Source organism: Heptranchias perlo, unplaced genomic scaffold (genome assembly GCF_035084215.1).
Source record: "Heptranchias perlo isolate sHepPer1 unplaced genomic scaffold, sHepPer1.hap1 HAP1_SCAFFOLD_1308, whole genome shotgun sequence".
Lineage (NCBI taxonomy): Eukaryota > Metazoa > Chordata > Chondrichthyes > Hexanchiformes > Hexanchidae > Heptranchias > Heptranchias perlo.
In genome coordinates, this window is record NW_027138546.1 from 24,113 (window position 1) to 41,294 (window position 17,182).

Here is a 17,182-nt window from a genome sequence, read left to right on the forward strand (position 1 = left end):
TTCAGCGCATTAAAAGCATTTTGAGATTTCTTTTATCATTCTTTGGATGCGGGCGTCGCTGGCAAGGCCGGCATTTATTGCTCGTCCCCTAATTGCCCCTTGAGAAGGTGGTGGTGAGCCGCCTTCTTGAACCGCTGCAGTCCGTGTGGTGAAGGTTCTCCCACAGTGCTGTTAGGTCGGGAGATCCAGGATTTTGACCCAGCGACGATGAAGGAACGGCCGATATATTTCCAAGTCGGGATGGTGTGTGACTTGGAGGGGAACGTGCAGGTGGTGTTGTTCCCATGTGCCTGCTGCTCTTGTCCTTCTAGGTGGTAGAGGTCGTGGGTTTGGGAGATGCTGTCGAAGAAGCCTTGGCGAGTTGCTGCAGTGCATCCTGTGGATGGTACACACTGCAGCCACAGTGCACCGGTGGTGAAGGGAGTGAATGTTTAGGGTGGTGGATGGGGTGCTGATCAAGCAGGTGTTTATGGGAGAAAAGATAAGACGCTATATAAATGCATATCTTTCCTTCTGTTGCTATGTACTCCGGAAACACAGAGTAACTTATATAGACTTATCTATTTAACTGAAAAAGCAGCCATAAAATGGGGGAGTAACTTATACACTGGGTTTTACAGTATTTAAAGGGGCACTCCATCCTGATGCCTTTTTGTTCCCTCACCGATGACGCTGGGGTACAGTTCCACAGACACCAGTCGCCTCGTCGTGTGTGAGCCTAGACAATGAATGTCAACAGACTATTTAACCATGGGTGGCATCACGGCTAAGTTTAATCCTATTCCAATCTGATATCCATACACTCCAGACCCTTTCAGAGCAGAATCGATTCCATCCCTCTCTCTAGCCCATAAAATAAGAGATATTACAATCCTTTCCTACCTCAAGACCTCCACACCTTCTAGCCAGAACCTACTTTGAAGTGCCAAGACACTTTAAAGCAAGTGAAAAGCGGCAACATTTACGCAAAGAAACGGCACCAATTAACGCACACTAAGATCCCAACAAACACAATGTGATAATGACCGGATAATCTCACTACCCAAACAAAAACAAATACAACAAAAAAACACACCCAAAACAACACAACAAACCCCAAATAGAGCCGACCCCCTTACCCACCTGAGAGGCAGACGGGGCCTCGGTTTTTTTAAAAACGGCTTATCCGAAAGACGGCACCTGCGACAGTGCAGCACTCCCTCTGTACTGGCACTGGGTGTGTCAGCCTAGACCATTGGCCCTCGGCTGAGCTCCGCACACACCTCCTGGTCTCCAGGGGGCGAAGCACCACACCAGACGGCAAGTCTACCAGGAGAGGCATCGTCCGACGCCTAGTTTATAAGCGGTTGCCGTGGTGGCTAATTCTGTGCCTGAGAACAACAGCTGGTCAATTTTCTGTCAAGTTGCTGCCAAAGTCCTTAAAGCAGCGACTGAGCGGAACAAACATCGAGGAACCACCAAACTAAACTGCAAAAGTTTTCGCGTGTGTCCTTTGGCGTCCTGGTTTCAGGAAGGAAAGTTCCAGAATTAGTTGGAAAAAACAACTTCAAGACGAGCCAAAACAACCCCACCAACAAACACTGTAACTAATCAGCAGTACCCCCCCCCCCCCAGTAAAAACCCCCCCGCACCGACTTGAAGTAAAAATCAGCAAACACCCTGACTTATACCTTCTATGTGATCTGTGTGGTTCTGTGTGGTGTCCAGTGATGGGGTTGATGAAGGGTTGTGCTACGCAGCATCGGGCTCAGTGTGCTTGGCCCAGGCAGGGGAAAGAGAAAGCGGAGATCCCCCTTCTAATCACAGTCCGCTGACCCCCTTGCTGGAATGTGTGTGGGATTTGCCAGCTAGGAGGTGAAGCACACTGCAGTTGAAATGCCCACCAGATGGCCTTCAGATGACGAATGGTACCTGATGGGTGAGAAACAGTATCCCCACTTTCAGGACAGGAGGGGAGAAAATTAGGCTGAAAAGAAACCAATATTGTGTCAGCCGTGAGTCAGTGGGTATCACTCTGATGTCAGAAGGTCGTGGGTTCAAACCCCACTCCAGAGACTTGAGCGCAAAATCCAGGCCGACACTCCCAGGCCCAGTACTGAGGGAGTGCTGCACTGTCGGAGGTGCCGTCTTTCGGATGAGATGTTAAACCGAGGCCCCGTCTGCCCTCTCGGGTGAACGTAAAAGATCCCTAATGGGCACAGCACTATTCGAAGAAGAGCAGGGGAGTTCTCCCAGTGTCCTGGCCAATATTTATACCTAAAACAGATTATCTGGTCATTTATTTAATTGCTGTTTGTGCCACCTTGCTGTGAGCCAATGGGCAGTAACTCACTCCTGGCCATCTATTATTCTATGTATAAACCTTCTGAACCCCTCGATTAGATTCCAGCCTGTAACTCGCTCCCAGGTATCTATTATTTTAAGTGTTCCAATTCCCCTGGCAATTTCACTCTGAGGGAATTCTGCGGTTGCCATGTCACTGAAGGAAGGTGACGGGTTCTTGAGATGTTTGAGTTGAGGCGACACTAACGCGTTCTCCGTTGTCTCCTGCTTTTCAGGCTGGGCGAGGATTTTTACCGTGAGGCGATCGAGCACTGTCGTAGCTACAATGCGCGTCTGTGCGCTGAGCGGAGCATGCGTCTCCCATTCCTCGACTCGCAGACTGGTGTCGCCCAGAACAACTGCTACATCTGGATGGAAAAGACTCACCGGGGCCCAGGCACGTCTTTAGTTTCTGTTTTGTTTGGGTGGAGTGGGGGTGGGGGAGGGCGCGGTCGTGAGATTTCAATGTTCCTACATTACAACGGTGACTAAACTTCAAAAAGTGCTTTGGGACGTCCTGAGGTGGTGCAAGGCGCTATATAAATGCACGTTCTCTCTTTCTTTTGACTTTGACTCCCATCTCTCTATTGCACCAGAGTGGACTTTTGCTCCTCTCACACCTGCGATCCTTGTGGTCTGTCTGAGGGAGTGCTGCACTGTCTGAGGTGCCGTCTTTCGGATGAGAGGTTAAACCGAGGCCCCGTCTGCCCCCCTCAGCTGGAGGTAAAAGATCAGACGGGCACTATTCGAAGAAGAGCAGGGGAGTTCTCCCCAGTGTCCTGGGGTCAATATTTATCCCTCAACCAACATCACTAAAAACAGATGATCTGGTCATTTATCGCTTTACTGTTTGTGGGATCTTGCTGTGCGCAAATTGGTCTTTCTTTCTTTCCTCTTGTCCTTATAATGTATCGCCTTCTGGATAAGCGTGGAGAACATTTGGACCAGGAGAAAAAGGAGTTTGAAACCCACAGCTGAGCACGAGTTAGATAGAGGAAGTATTAGAATGCAGCTCACTGATGCCGGGTGGTGAAGGGGTTAATTTGGTGCAGTGCTTGGATGTAATTTTTTTCTCTAGGCTGCAGCATTTTTGTCAGATGCACATTGAACGAAAATCTGTCACAAAAACTCATTGGAATGAAATCAAAACCCAGTAGCAGGATCTGGAATAAAGGCGAATCCTGAAACGAGGAGGGAATAAGCCCTGATTATAGATGGATAGAGTTATATATAGAATACAAGTGGATGTCCCAGGACAAAAGCATTATATCACCGAAAGCACAATGTATCAATCCGGTGATAAGGTGGAGTTGTGTTTAAGGTGGCCCCGGGGACCAGGAGATATAATTGCTGTAAATAAGCACTGGCTGAGCTCGCTGTCTGGGCACACTGTCTGGGCACACTGTCTGGGCACACTGTCTGGGCTCACTGTCTGGGCTCACTGTCTGGGCACACTGTCTGGGCTTGCTGTCTGGGCTCGCTGTCTGAACTCACTGTCTAGGCACACTGCCTGGGTTTGCTGTCTGAACACACTGTCTGAGCTCACAGTCTGGGCTTGCTGTCTGGGCTTGCTGTCTGGGCTCGCAGTCTGGGCTCGCTGTCTGGGCTCGCTGTCTGGGCTCGCTGTCTGGGCTCGCTGTCTGAGCTCACTGTCTGGGCGCACTGTCTGGGTGCATTGTCTGGGCTCACAGTCTGGGCATACTATCTGAGCTCACTGTCTGGCCTCGCTGTCTGGGCTCACAGTCTGGGCACACTGTCTGGGCTCACGGTCTGGGCTCGCTGTCTGGGCTCGCTGTCTGGGCTTACAGTCTGGGCTCGCTGTCTGGGCTCGCTGTCTGGGCTCGCTGTCTGGGCTTACAGTCTGGGCTCACGGTCTGGGCTCACTGTCTGAGTTTAATTGCCATTTGACCAGAGCACTTTGCAGGTTAGAATGTGTCAGTTTTAGTTTGCAGCTCTGCGGCCACCAGTGTTTTAAGATTATTTTGCATCGGTTACAAGGTGTGACATTTGGCATGTGATATATTACTAGCTGAGTTCCTGTGACATTATTCATGGTACATCAAACGATACACTTTTCTTTAAGGACAGGGGCATTATGCTTTATAACACACAGTGTCTTAGTCTGCTGCCAATATAAAGCACGTCCCTTTAAGGCCTCAAGATCTAAATGCTGTTAAGTTAACATTGACTGTTATGTAAATGTTGGGCAGGATCATTCAGAGCTCAATTGCTTTCCATGCTACAAGTTAGAAATGCAAGCTGAGCATGCCATCTTTTTATATATTATTATTTTTACTGATAATATACACTATTGAAAGTCTTGCATATTCTTATACACATTACTCTTCCTCTGCCATGTTTTTTGAGCCACGCTTTTAATATCAATGGTTCTAATGTGAAACCCTATGTTAACATGTCACTTGTTTATAATGGGAAAACTGTATGTCAACATTTGCCTGTCACACTGTTATGACAGACCTCCTGCCACCAGGTGGCGTGATTGCGCCTCCCCTGTTCCCACCACCCACCTCCTCTTGCTCCTTTACTTTAGACCTGTTGTCATTGTGCCTTTGGCCCATTCCTGTCCTTCATTTCCCACTCACACTACTCCTGCACTCCCAACACTTTCCATCCCACTCCTACCTCACTTCTCAGCACCCCCAGGCTGTCTCTGGACGCACTCCGTCACTTCATAGCTTCCCCCGCACCCCTCACCTTTTCTGCCTCTCACCTCTCCACCCTCTCTGGTCACTCACTCTGCTGTACTTCAAGCCCACGGCCGTTGCTCCTTATTTAGTTTATTAATTACTCCCCTCGCTGTTTCTTCTTTAATTATTTCCCCTGCTGTTGCCTCCATTAAAACAGAGAGATAGGAAGAGAATTCACATGAGTAGGAGGCAGTTCTAATGCAGATCTTGAAAAAAAATTCCAGGGAAATTAATTTTGTTTCCCTCCTTTGTTTGGCAGCCTCCACATTATTTGATTAAGGTTTCCTGTCGCCGTTTTTATTAAATTAAGTCCTCTTACTGTTCTTTTTATTTAATTCCTACTGCTGCCTTTTTAAAAAAAATGTTATTAATTCCTCCCACTCGTCTCCACACCAACACAGAGGAATCAGGACCTTGTTTTAAAAGTGTTTTTCCCATAAAAAATAAAGCCATTTTAAAACTTATTGATCTGTGGCTGTTTGTTTATTCAACATGTTCCATTAACTCATTCCTCCCGCTGGATAGCCCCGTGAGAAATGGGCTCGAACTTCCCTCAGAACCAAAATCCCACACACCTGGAATCTCCCTCATTGCCCCACTTGTCTCCCTATCTCTCTCTAACCTCCTCCAGCCCTACGACCCTCCGAGATCTCCGCGCTCCTCCGATTCTGGCCTCTTGCGCATCCCCGATTTTCATCGCTCCACCGTTGGCGGCCGTGCCTTCGGCTGCCTAGGCCCTAAGCTCAGGACTTCCCTCCCTAAACCTCCCCGCCTCCTCTGCTTACGTTCGCTGACCAGGCTCAGGAGTAAAGAGCACCCGGTTGCCATGGAACCCGTACCCCCGCCACCCACCCCCTTCCTGGGGGAGAGAGGAGGGGCGAGAAAAGGGGAAAAGAAAGTAAGACAAGAAAAAATGGCTCAAAAAGAATGATATTAAACTTGGACCTCTTTCAATTAGATACTTAAGTTCTAGTCTTAGCTAAGATGCTGTTGTTACTCAGCAGGCACTCGGTTACCAAGATGGCTGCCTGGCGACCTCAGCTGACATTCATGGGTTCACCCTCTGGTTCCTGCACAGTTTACTGTTGTTAGAGTCTGTATCGAACAGAGATGGGAGACCTTCATCCCATCAGTCGGGGCTAGAATCAGACTGAGGATCCCCCCCAGAGGTGAAAAGGGCCGTGTTGTGACACACTAATGGGAGTCCTTTACCGCAATTAGACTCTAGGCTCCCGCTGAACCGTGCCGTGAGGTCGGAGGTCGGCCACAGGCCCGTGCAGCCAGCGATGTGAATATTTAACTGGTTTTAATTAAAGCAAAGCCGAGAAGCCATGCCTCAAGCAGGTAATTTGATTTCTCCTGAACTACAGGCCTGACTGTGCACCTCCCAGTACAAACGTGCCCGGATGCTGCCACTGAGAGCTGATGAAAAGCACCAAAATAAATTCCCAAGCAACGCACTTGGGGGACAGACTTTCTGAGGAGATCCCAGATCAGCTCTCCTGGCTTCCAATGTCCGATGTTGAAGGCAAACCCCTTCCCAACGAGAGACAGGGCAAAAGAGATTTGTAACCTGGGCAAGAGATGGCTTGGAACAGGAGGAGGCCATTCAGCCCCTTGAGTCTGTTCTGTCATTCAATTAAGTCATGGCTGATGTATATCTCAACAGCATTTACCCGCCTTGGTTCTATATCCCTTAATACCCTTACCTAACAAAAATCTATCAATCTTAGTTTTGAAATTTTTAATTGAGCTCAACAGCTTATTGGGGGGAAAGTTCCAGATTTCCACTCCCCTTTGTGTGAAGAAGTGCTTCCTGACATCACCCCTGAACGGCCTAGCTCTAATTTTAAGGTTATGCCCCCTTGTCCTGGACTCCCCCCACCAGAGGAAATAGTTTCTCTCTATCGACCCTATCAACTCCTTTAATCATCTTAAACCTCAATTAGATCATCCGTTAATCTTCTTTATTCAAGGGAATACAAGCCTAGTCTATGTAACCTAGCCTTATAATTTAACCCTTTTAGCCCCGGGTATCATTCTGCTAAATGTGCGCTGCACTCCCTCTAAGGCCAATATTGGGCTATTGAGCAGAGGGTTCGTGTGGTGCTGTGCCCGTCAAAGATTTAAAGCACAGCTGTACCTAAATTGGCAATAAAATGGTCAAAGCAAAATACAGCAGTGCAATCGGAAAGTTTGCCTGTGACATTGGGGTTGGAAACTGGCACAAGGATTCCCCCAGATAGTTTAGGAGACTTGTGTTATTGTTTGGTTCTTTGATTCTCTTCCCATTCCTGATCCCATGTCCTCTTGCTGATTTTCCTGCCCCATTGACTGCCTCCTGGTCAGTACCCAGGGTATATTTGACCCCTTTGCAGGACTATCTTCCTCCCCATTGCACTTGCTGTAACACGGTTTTGGTTGCAACATAAATCTATCTATCATTTTTTTTTTAAATTACATATGTGCACATTTCCTTCAGCCATCACCAAATATAGAATCATAGAAAGGTTACAGCATGGAAGGAGGCCATTCAGCCCATCGAATCCCCGCCGGCTCTACGCAAGAGCAATGCAGTTAGTCCCACTCCCCCGCCCTTTCCCCATGGCTCTGCAAATTTTTTCCCTCCAAGTACTTATCCAGTTCCCTTTTGAAGGCCATGATTGAATCTGCCTCCACCACCCCCTCGGGCAGTGCATTCCAGATCCTAACCACTCGCTGTGTAAAAACGTTTTTCCTCATGTCGCCTTTGGTTCTTTTGCCAATCGCCTTAAATCTACGTCCTCTGGTCCTTGACCCTTCCGCCAATGGGAACAGTTTCTCTCTATCCGCTCTGTCCAGACCCTTCATGATTTTGAATACCTCGATCAAATCTCCGCGCGACCTTCTCTGTTCTATTTAAAATATCTGACCTTGATTCTTTATCTCTTCTTAGGGTTGGCCCCAGGACAGTTGTACACTTACCCTGCTCGCTGCTGGCGTAAGAAAAGACGCCTGAATATCCTGGAAGACCCACGGCTAAGACCCTGCGAAATTAAACTCGGTAAGAGGGTTATTTTCTTGCTGTTTGATTTGCTCTCCAATTAGGGGGAAAATGATTTAATAATTTTATTTATCTTTTATTAACTTTTTGGGTTTTTTTCCCCACCTGTGGGATGGGGCTCAAGCAAAGCGGCCTACTGCCAGGCCTCAGCCAGTGCTGGTCCTGAGCTGGTTGCTAGGAAACACCTCAGGCCTAATGTGATTTTTGTAAAATAATATGTACACTTAGTAAAATAATCATAGATACGCTTTTCCGTAAAAAATATGTTCCTGTCCACAAACCTTATTTCCTGTTGCCATGATTTTTGGTCGTGCTTTTCTGTCAACGTTTACCATTGTAAATTCCTATGTCAACGGTCACGGTGTAGTTACAGGCTTTAGCCATTAGGTGACACTGTGGAGCAGTTTCCAGAAGTCTCTTTCCCAACTCTGTCGCCATCTTGTGTACATATATTAAAAAAGCACCAACTGATTGTGGGCAATTTACTCGTAAACTAGTGCGCGTTGGGTGTAAAAGTGGCAGTTGTGACCTGGCGGAATAGTAAAGATTTGTGCGCGGGTCACAAGAAGCCAGATAAAGCGCGTGACCGATCCGCCATCTTGTGCGGCAAGAGCGTTGAGTCATTTCCAATCCAGAAGGACGGATTTTCTGAGCTGGCATTGCCCGCGGCCTGCGAATGTCACGGAGTCGCAGGCAGCGCGCCCACAGTTCTCCAAGGTGGGCAGTCGAGGGAGGGGAGGCTCCACGGTAGTAGCACCAACTCAGAACTGTGTACCCCCAGAGTGCGAAAAGGACTCGCGGCCTGCAGTTCAGTCAGTCAGAAGTTCCCTAAGTAACAATAAACGAGCTGTTAGTCCTTCTCAATAATAATAATAATAAAAAGATTGTCCTGTCAGAATCTTCATTTTCTTGCCAGAGTCTCCAATGCAGCCGTTCATACCTAGTGTCAGGTGGAAGTGATGATTGTACAGTGACGGACTCTGTTACGAGTTTAATAGACTGATAGTCTCGATGTGTTGGATGTGAACAGATTTCGACGAACACAACAGGCCTTAAAATGACTCTCTTCCCCCAAAGAGCTGTTGAGGCTGGGGGGGTCAATTGAAAATTTCAAGACTGAGATTGATAGATTTTTGTTGGGTAAGTGGGTATTAAAGGTTATGGAACCAAGGCGGGTAGATGGAGTTAGGATACAGATCAGTCATGATCTAATTGAATGGCAGAACAGGCAGGAGGGGCTGAATGGCCTCCTCCTGTTCCTATAACTACTTCCAGCATGAAAGCAGGAACATGGGGCCGGAAGCCAGGGTCTACTCCAACCTTCTGGAAATGGCCTGTTCTCATTATTATCGGGCTCCAACACTTGGAGACTTTATTTCCCAGTTTCTGCCCTCCTCTCCTGAAGGTTCTGGGACCAATTTTTGCCCGCTGTCCACGTAGGAATTGCGAGACGAGAAAGGACCAAGGTCCATCTAGTTCGCCTTCTACCCATCCCGGTAATCGCATGATACAACGATAATGGAGTTATTGACTAATCATAGCAATCAATCTCTATCAACGAGTCGACAACAGACCCAGACATGAGGTGAGGAAATCCCCAGTGGTGGAGAGCTTTGGGAACCAGAGGTCCAAAGTCACCTGTTCCTCCCGAGTACGTTACACTCACCACATATCGTAATTCAGCCCTGAGTGATTAAGAGGCCGGAAGACAGATAATGTGCTAAGAGCACGCAATTTTCCAGGGTCATCTATTGGCTTAATTATTCACAGATTTGGGACCGCGCTGGGATGTGGCATTGGAAAATTGAATGCAGTTGAAATTTAAAGGGATGCGGACAGTTAAAGGGAAAGGCCAGAATAGGGGGACAAAAATTCTTTGTAACGGCTCAAAAAAAAGAAGCGTTTCCACTCGTTGGTAGCCTTTGCCAAGGCTTAAGGTGGAGAGGGCAAAAATAACAGGAAAAGGGGGTGTGTTGGCACGGATCCAAGGGCAGGTGGCAGAGCGCCCAATCGCCTGTTTGGGCCCACCGGATAAATTGACAGAGGCAGCAAAACTGTGCCAATTAAAGGAGACGTGGCCTGTCCTGTCGGAGGATCGAATCACCACAAGAAGATAGATTGAACAGGCTGGGGCTCTTCTCTCGAGAAAAGAAAAGGCTGGGGGGCGACCTGACCTTTAAGATTATGAAAGGGTTTGATGGGGTGGACGTAGAGAAAATGTTTCCACTTGTGGGGGAGACCGAAACTAGGGGCCATAAATATAAGACAGTCGCTAATAAATCCAATCGGGAATTCAGGAGAAACTTCTTTACCCAGAGAGTGGTGAGAATGTGGGACTCGCTCCCACAAGGAGTAGTTGAGGTGAATAGTGTAGATGGATTTAAGGGGAAGATAGATAAAATACATGAGGGAGAAAGGAATAGAAGGATATGCTGGTAGGATGAGATGAAGTAGGGAGGGAGGAGGCTCGTGTGGAGCATAAACACCAGCATTGACCAGTTGGGCCGAATGGCCTGTTTCTGTGCTGTTATTTCTATGTAATTCTATGTGCTGTACCTTTAAGAGCCTCTTGTCACTACCACCAGGGCTGAGCGGTTTAGCAAATCATTGATAAATCCATTTGATTGATGAACCATCCCAGAGCAGCCGATCAGTGCTTCACTCTCTAATTGATCAGTTTTTCACTTCGAACTGAAATCCAGTAGCTTGTCGGCACTTGTCCAGTAGCGATTGTCGCCCCCCCTTTAAGAATTGCCAAAGTGGATTCTGCCTCCTCCGGGACCTGACTAATAACTGATCGGACGTTTAATTAACAGACAACAAATTAGCGCCTCATCCCCTCTGAGCGGCTGCGAGTTAAAGGTTCACGTTTAAAGGGGAGGCGGGCAGGAGCGACACTCTGTGGATAAACTGCATGCATTCAGGAGCGAGGAGTCGTTACTGACTGCGTTACAAGTGTGGGGTTGATTTTTTAAAATTCAATCCTTTTTCTCCTCCCCCTCATGCCCTACCTCCATTTTTTTTTCCCCTCATCTCTCTCGAGCATTGGATTACACTTCCACAGGTCACAGTCACCTTCCTATCTCAGCCAAATACCCGTTCCTCACGCCTGGACAGAGTGTCAGCAGGCCGTGGGAGCACCACAACCAAGCTTTATCCTCACATAGAACGTACAGCACAGAAACAGGCCATTCGGCCCGACTGGTCCATGCTGGAGTTTATGCTCCACTCAAGCCTCCTCCCAACCTACTTCATCTCACCCTGTCAGAGTATCCTGTCATGAACTGAGAGTCCACTTATCAGCAAGAATCACTAGAGAGATATTAAGGTTTTTTTTCCCCTGCCTCCCCCACCCCTCCCGACCTTCCCCATCCTGGTCGCAATCAGGCCCAGTCCTGGGAGTCGCAGCTGAGGCCTTTCTGGTCTGTGTTGCTCCGTTCCACATTAAGTGTAGTTATCAGACCCTCCCCTATCTCTGTGACCTCCTACAGCCCTCCGAGATCTCTGCGTTCCTCCAATTCTGGCCTCTTGCACATCCCCGATTTTAATCGCTCCACCATTGGCGGCCGTGCCTTCAGCTGCCTAGGCCCTAAGCTCTGGAATTCCCTCCCTAAACCTCTCTGCCTCTCTCTCCTCCTTTAAAACGCTCCTTAAAACCTACCTCTTTGACCAAGCTTTTGGTCACCTGTCCTGATATCTCCTTATGTGGCTCGGTGTCACATTTTGATCGATGATCGCTCCTGTGAAGCGCCTTGGGACGTTTCACTACGTTAAAGGCGCTATATAAATGCAAGTTGTTGTTGCTGAATGATTCCGGGGTTGAAAGGGTTAAATTATGAGGCCAGGTTGCACAAACTTGGCTTGTGTTCCCTTGAGTTTAGGAGATCGAGGGGTGATCTGATCGAGGAATCATAAGAATTAGAACATAAGAACATAAGAAATAGGAGCAGGAGTAGGCCAATCGGCCCCTCGAGCCTGCTCCGCCATTCAATAAGATCATGGCTGATCTGATCCTAACCTCAAATTTAAATTCATGTCCAATTTCCTGCCCGTTCCCCGTAACCCCTAATTCCCTTTACTTCTAGGAAATTTATTTAATGATGTAGCTTCCATAGAAAGGTTACAGCACAGGAGGAGGCCATTCGGCCCGTCGAGTCCGTGCCGACTCTATGCAAGAGCAATCCAGCTAGTCCCACTCCCCCGCCCTCCCCCAGTAGCCCTGCAGATTTTTTCCTTTCAAGTACTTATCCAGTTCCCTTTTGAAGGCCATGATTGAATCTGCCTCCACCACCCCCTCGGGCAGTGCATTCCAGATCCTAACCATTCGCTTTGTGGAGTTTAAAATGTTTAAAAGGATTCGATAGGGTAAATATGGAGAAATTATTTCCTCTGGTGGGGAATCAAGAATGAGGACGCTGGGAGTCAACTGGAGGTTTCAAGACTGAGATCGATAGATTTTTGTTGGGTAAGCGTATCGAGGGATATGGAGCAAAGGCGGGTAAATAGAGGTGGTACAGATCAGCCATGATCTAATTGAATGGCGGAGCAGGCCCGAGGAGCTAAATGGCCTCCTCCTGTTCCTAACATTCCTAGAATATTTAATAGGGCGCTGTAACGTTAAGTGTGTGATCACCTTGTTTCCCTTGGTGACGTCTATGGTAACACCCAATCACTGCGGCATCAGAAGGCCGAGTACCAAAGCCTGGGGCCATCAGCATTGCGTCCAATGCCCTCTTTTCTCGCTCTGTTTGCTCAGATACTGAGGTGGCCCTGAAGAAGGAGGGCCTGTTACCCGAGGGACCAGCCTTGGAAGCTCTTCTGTGCGGAGAGGCAGTGGAGAAGAAGGCAGAGACTAAAGACGAGGAGAGCATTAGTGAATGCCAGGTAGGTGCCCCTGATAATATGGGGTTGGGCGATTGGCCACTTGACCATCCTGTTTAGATTGTGATGGAGGCCGAAGGAGATGATAGACTCCATTCCGCAGTATTCCCATCACTCGCCTTGGCGATCAAAAAATGGTGATCAGATATTGGTGAACACCATCAGCTGTGGCTCCGTGGGTAGCTTTCTCTGAGTCAGAAGGTTGTGGGTTCGAGCCCCACTCCAGAGACTTGAGCACTAAATCTAGGCCGGCACACCCAGTGCCAGTACTGAGGGAGTGCTGCACTGTCGGAGGTGCCGTCTTTCGGACGAGACGTTAAACTGAGGCCCCCGCCTGCTCTCTCAGATGTATGTAAAAGATCCCACGGCTGCTATTTCGAAGTAGAGCAGGGGGAGTTCTCCCCGGTGTCCTGGACCAATATTTATCCCTCAATTAACATCGCTAAAACTGATTATCTGGTCATTATCACATTTCTGTTTGTGGGAGCTTGCTGTGCGCAAATTGGCTACCGCGTTTTCTACATTACAGTGACTACATTTCAAAAAGTACATCATTGGCTGTAAAGCGCTTTGGGACATCCTGAGGTTGTGAAAGGCGCTGTAGAAATGCAAGTTCGTTCTTTCTTATTTGTGAGGGTGGGGTCGAGAGGCCCCGTTTTGTGAGGCCTCATTCCGTCAGCTCACTGCCCTCTGATTTTCCAATGTGCCAAGTCCTGCCACCACACGGGGCATTGACAAAATTTAGCCCAGGGTCTTTTCTCTGGCCTTTTCAAGGCCTATGTTGTAGGCCCATGCCGCAGGCTGTCACTAGTGTTGCCAACCCTCCAGGATTGTCCTGGAGTCTCCAGGAATTAGAGATTAAACTCCTGGAACACTGCTTCCAGCAAAACCCCGGAGTAAAACTATTGCGGCATTAAAATAAAAAGTTTTTTTTTCATTTTCGTTAATTAGTTGTAAAAATATTGGAGATGGGGAAGAAAGGATGTTTGACTGATGGTCAAGAATCATCCAATCGGATAAAAGAGAGACTGTTCGCTTTCCAATTGGCCGTGGGAAGGCGGGGCCTCATGAGGATGGACGTGTCGGGCGACCAATGGCGGAAGTGCCGGGGGCGGGGCGGTTGGAGGCAGGCAGTCATGTGACAATACCTCCAGGGCTACGTCAGCCCGAGTTGGCAACCCCTGAGCTGTGACCTCGTCTCAACAATGCTCTCAAACCTGTTTTTCTTTCCCAGAGGATTCTGGCGAGCGATTTTCCTCACGAAATCGAGGCTGATGATCTGGAGGAAGATGTCCCAAAGCGGAAAAATAAAACCAAAGGAAGAGTAAGTTGTTTTTTTTTTATTTTAGGCGTGCATTTCAGTGCGGGGCTTCGCGATCATTGTTATTGGATGGGGTTGTGGGGCAACTGGGAGCCAGAAGACAAGGCCCTTAGAATTGGGGGGGATTGTTTCCCCTGCCACCCGCCATCAGACCATAGGGGGGGGATTAGGAAGTCATATGACTTCTGTCGGGCCTGTGAAAAGAGTAGGAGAGGGGATGAGGTAAATCTAGAAACAGTGGCACCAATTTTGAGATTTGAGGGGAACAAATTGCAGGGCTATGAGGAAAGAGCATGCGCGCAGATCACTAAAATGTGCAAAATATAATCAAAAAGGCTAATGGAATGTTATCCTTTATAACTAGAGGGCTAGATTGTAAAGGGAGGAAGTTTTGCTACAGCGACACAAAGCCCTGGTTCGACCACATCTGGAGTACTGTGCACACTTCTGGGCACCGCACCTTAGGATATACTGGCCTTGGAAGGAATGCAGCGCAGATTAACCAGAATGTTACCAGAGTCCCAAGGGTTAGATTATGAGGCGAAATTACATAAACTAGGCTTGTATTCCCTGGAATATAGAAGGTTAAGGGGTGATTTGATTGTGGTTTTCAGGATTTTGAAAGGAATTGATAGGGTAGATAGAGAGAAACTTTTTCTGCTGGTGGGGGAGTCTAGGTCAAGGGGACATAACCTTAAAATCAGAGCCAGGCCATTCAGGAGAGAAGTTAGGAAAGACTTTTTCATGCAAAGGGTGGTAGAAGTGTGGAACTCTCTCCCACAAAAAGCAGTAGATGCTCGGTCAATTAATAATTTAAAATCTGAGATCGATAGGTTTCTGCTAGCCGAGGGTATTCAGGGATATGGAGCCAAGGCGGGTGGATGGAGTCAGGTTACAGATCAACCATTAACTCATTAACTCACAGGCTTGAGGGGCTGAATGGCTTGCTCCTGATCTATGCTCCTAAGTGGGACTAATTGAATAGCTCTTCCAAAGAGCCGGCAAAGGCACAATGGGCCGAATGGCCTCCTTCTGTGCTTTATGATTCGAAAAGTCAGTAGGTGTGCACGTCTCGGGGCTTAAGATAAGACTGTATTTCACTGCGAGACGCAGACACTCTGGGCTTAAAGGTAACTCCAGACTTCTTTGCCCTCTCTTCCAGACTTGTGGCATCGGAGGAATGAGAAAGAGACAAGATCCAACGTCACTGGAGGACCGAGACAAGCCGTACGTCTGTGACAGTACGTAGACCCCTTCATTGGAGGGTGGGGATAGCAAGGAAATCACTCAGAGAGGGTCTTCCACCACCTCGGGACGTCCCAAAGAGCTTTACAGCCCACAAAGTACTTTTTGAAGTGTAGTCACTGTCGTAATGTAGGAAACACAGCAGCCAATTTGCGCACAGCAAGATCCCACAAACAGCAATGTGATAACGAAGATATCATTTGCTTTTTAATGATGTTGGTTAAGGGATAAATATTGGCCCAGGACACCTCCCCTGCTCTTCTTCGAAACAGTGGCCGTGGGATCTTTCACACCCACCTGAGAGGGCTGACGGGGCCTCGGTTTAACGTCTCATCCAAAAGACGGCACCTCCGACAGTGCGGCATTCCCTCAGTACTGGCACTGGGAGTGTCAGCCTGGATTACGTGCTCAAGTCTCTGGAGTGGGGACTTGAGACCCATGACCTTCTGACTCAGAGGCGAGAGTGCTACGGACTGAGCCAGGGCTGACACCAAAGACTGAAGCTCAAGTGATTGAAAAGGATAAACTGCAGCGACAAAGATGGCTGTTTATTTCTTGCCTTTTTTTTCGGGGGCGGGGAGGGGGGGTTGTTCCCGCTGGTTTTCGCAGTATTGAGGCAACTAATGTCCTCTCCCCTTTTTGTGCACGCAGTCTGTGGGAAACGATACAAGAACCGCCCAGGCCTGAGCTACCACTACACTCACACTCACCTGGCAGAAGAGGAGGGGGAAGAGGAGCTGGAACGACACACATTACCCTTCCATCGGAAGAACAATCACAAACGTAAGCCTAAAAGTTCACTTCATGTAAAATCCTCGGTGATGCAGTGTGGCGCCGTTACAGGGAGTGTGTGCCGGTGGGATCATTTCCCCAATTAAAGCCTCATTCGTACCCCAGGGGTCGCTGCTCTTTGTCTGAGGGGTACATCGATCGATGCAACACTCAAAGGGCCTGCTGGTCCAAGGATCGCTGTGTTGTAGCTAAGGGTTGCCAACTCTGGTTGGACATGTTCCTGGAGGTTTCATCACATGACCCCCTGCCTCCGACCGTCCCGCGCCCCCGTGCTCCTGCCATTGGTCAGCCGACACGTCCATCCTCGTGGTGCCCAGCCCCACACTCCCACCATTGGTCGCCCGACACGTCCATCCTCGTGGTGCCCAGCCCCAGATTCCCACCATTGGTCAGCCGACACGTCCATCCTCGTGGTGCCCAGCCCCACACTCCCACCATTGGTCGCCCAACACGTCCATCCTCGTGGTGCCCAGCCCCAGATTCCCACCATTGGTCGCCCAACACATCCATCCTCGTGGTGCCCAGCCCCACACTCCCACCATTGCTCCCCCGACACGTCCATCTTCATGATGTCCAGCCCCACACTTCCACCATTATCCGCCTGACACGTCCATCATCGACACACCCCGCCTACCTATGGCCAATCTGAAAGCAAACAGCCTCTTCATTCCCCGATTGGATAATTCTTGACTGTCAGTCAAACAGCCTTTTCTCCCCCCATGTCCAATGTTTTTCTAATGAGTAAACAAAAGTGTTCAAAGGACCTTTTTGTTTATTGCCCCTATAATTTTGCTCCTGGTTGTCCTGGAGATTAGTGCTTAATTCCTGGAGACTCCAGGGCAATCCTGGAGAGTTGGCAACACCTATACC

General features: G+C 48.6%; 1 protein-coding gene across 1 annotated transcript in view; it reads left to right on the forward strand.

The window, feature by feature from the left end:
• The window catches only part of LOC137308424 (zinc finger protein neuro-d4-like), a gene marked incomplete at its 3' end in the record, with an annotated part of 29,459 nt that extends 13,133 nt beyond the window's left edge, over positions 1-16,326 (forward strand). The window contains exons 2-7 of the mRNA XM_067977153.1: positions 2,559-2,719; positions 7,966-8,073; positions 12,830-12,957; positions 14,189-14,278; positions 15,438-15,516; positions 16,172-16,326. Coding sequence (XP_067833254.1) covers positions 2,559-2,719; positions 7,966-8,073; positions 12,830-12,957; positions 14,189-14,278; positions 15,438-15,516; positions 16,172-16,326 — 721 coding nt within the window. The remainder of the gene's footprint in view (positions 1-2,558; positions 2,720-7,965; positions 8,074-12,829; positions 12,958-14,188; positions 14,279-15,437; positions 15,517-16,171) is intronic.
• Positions 16,327-17,182: the final 856 nt, after the last annotated feature.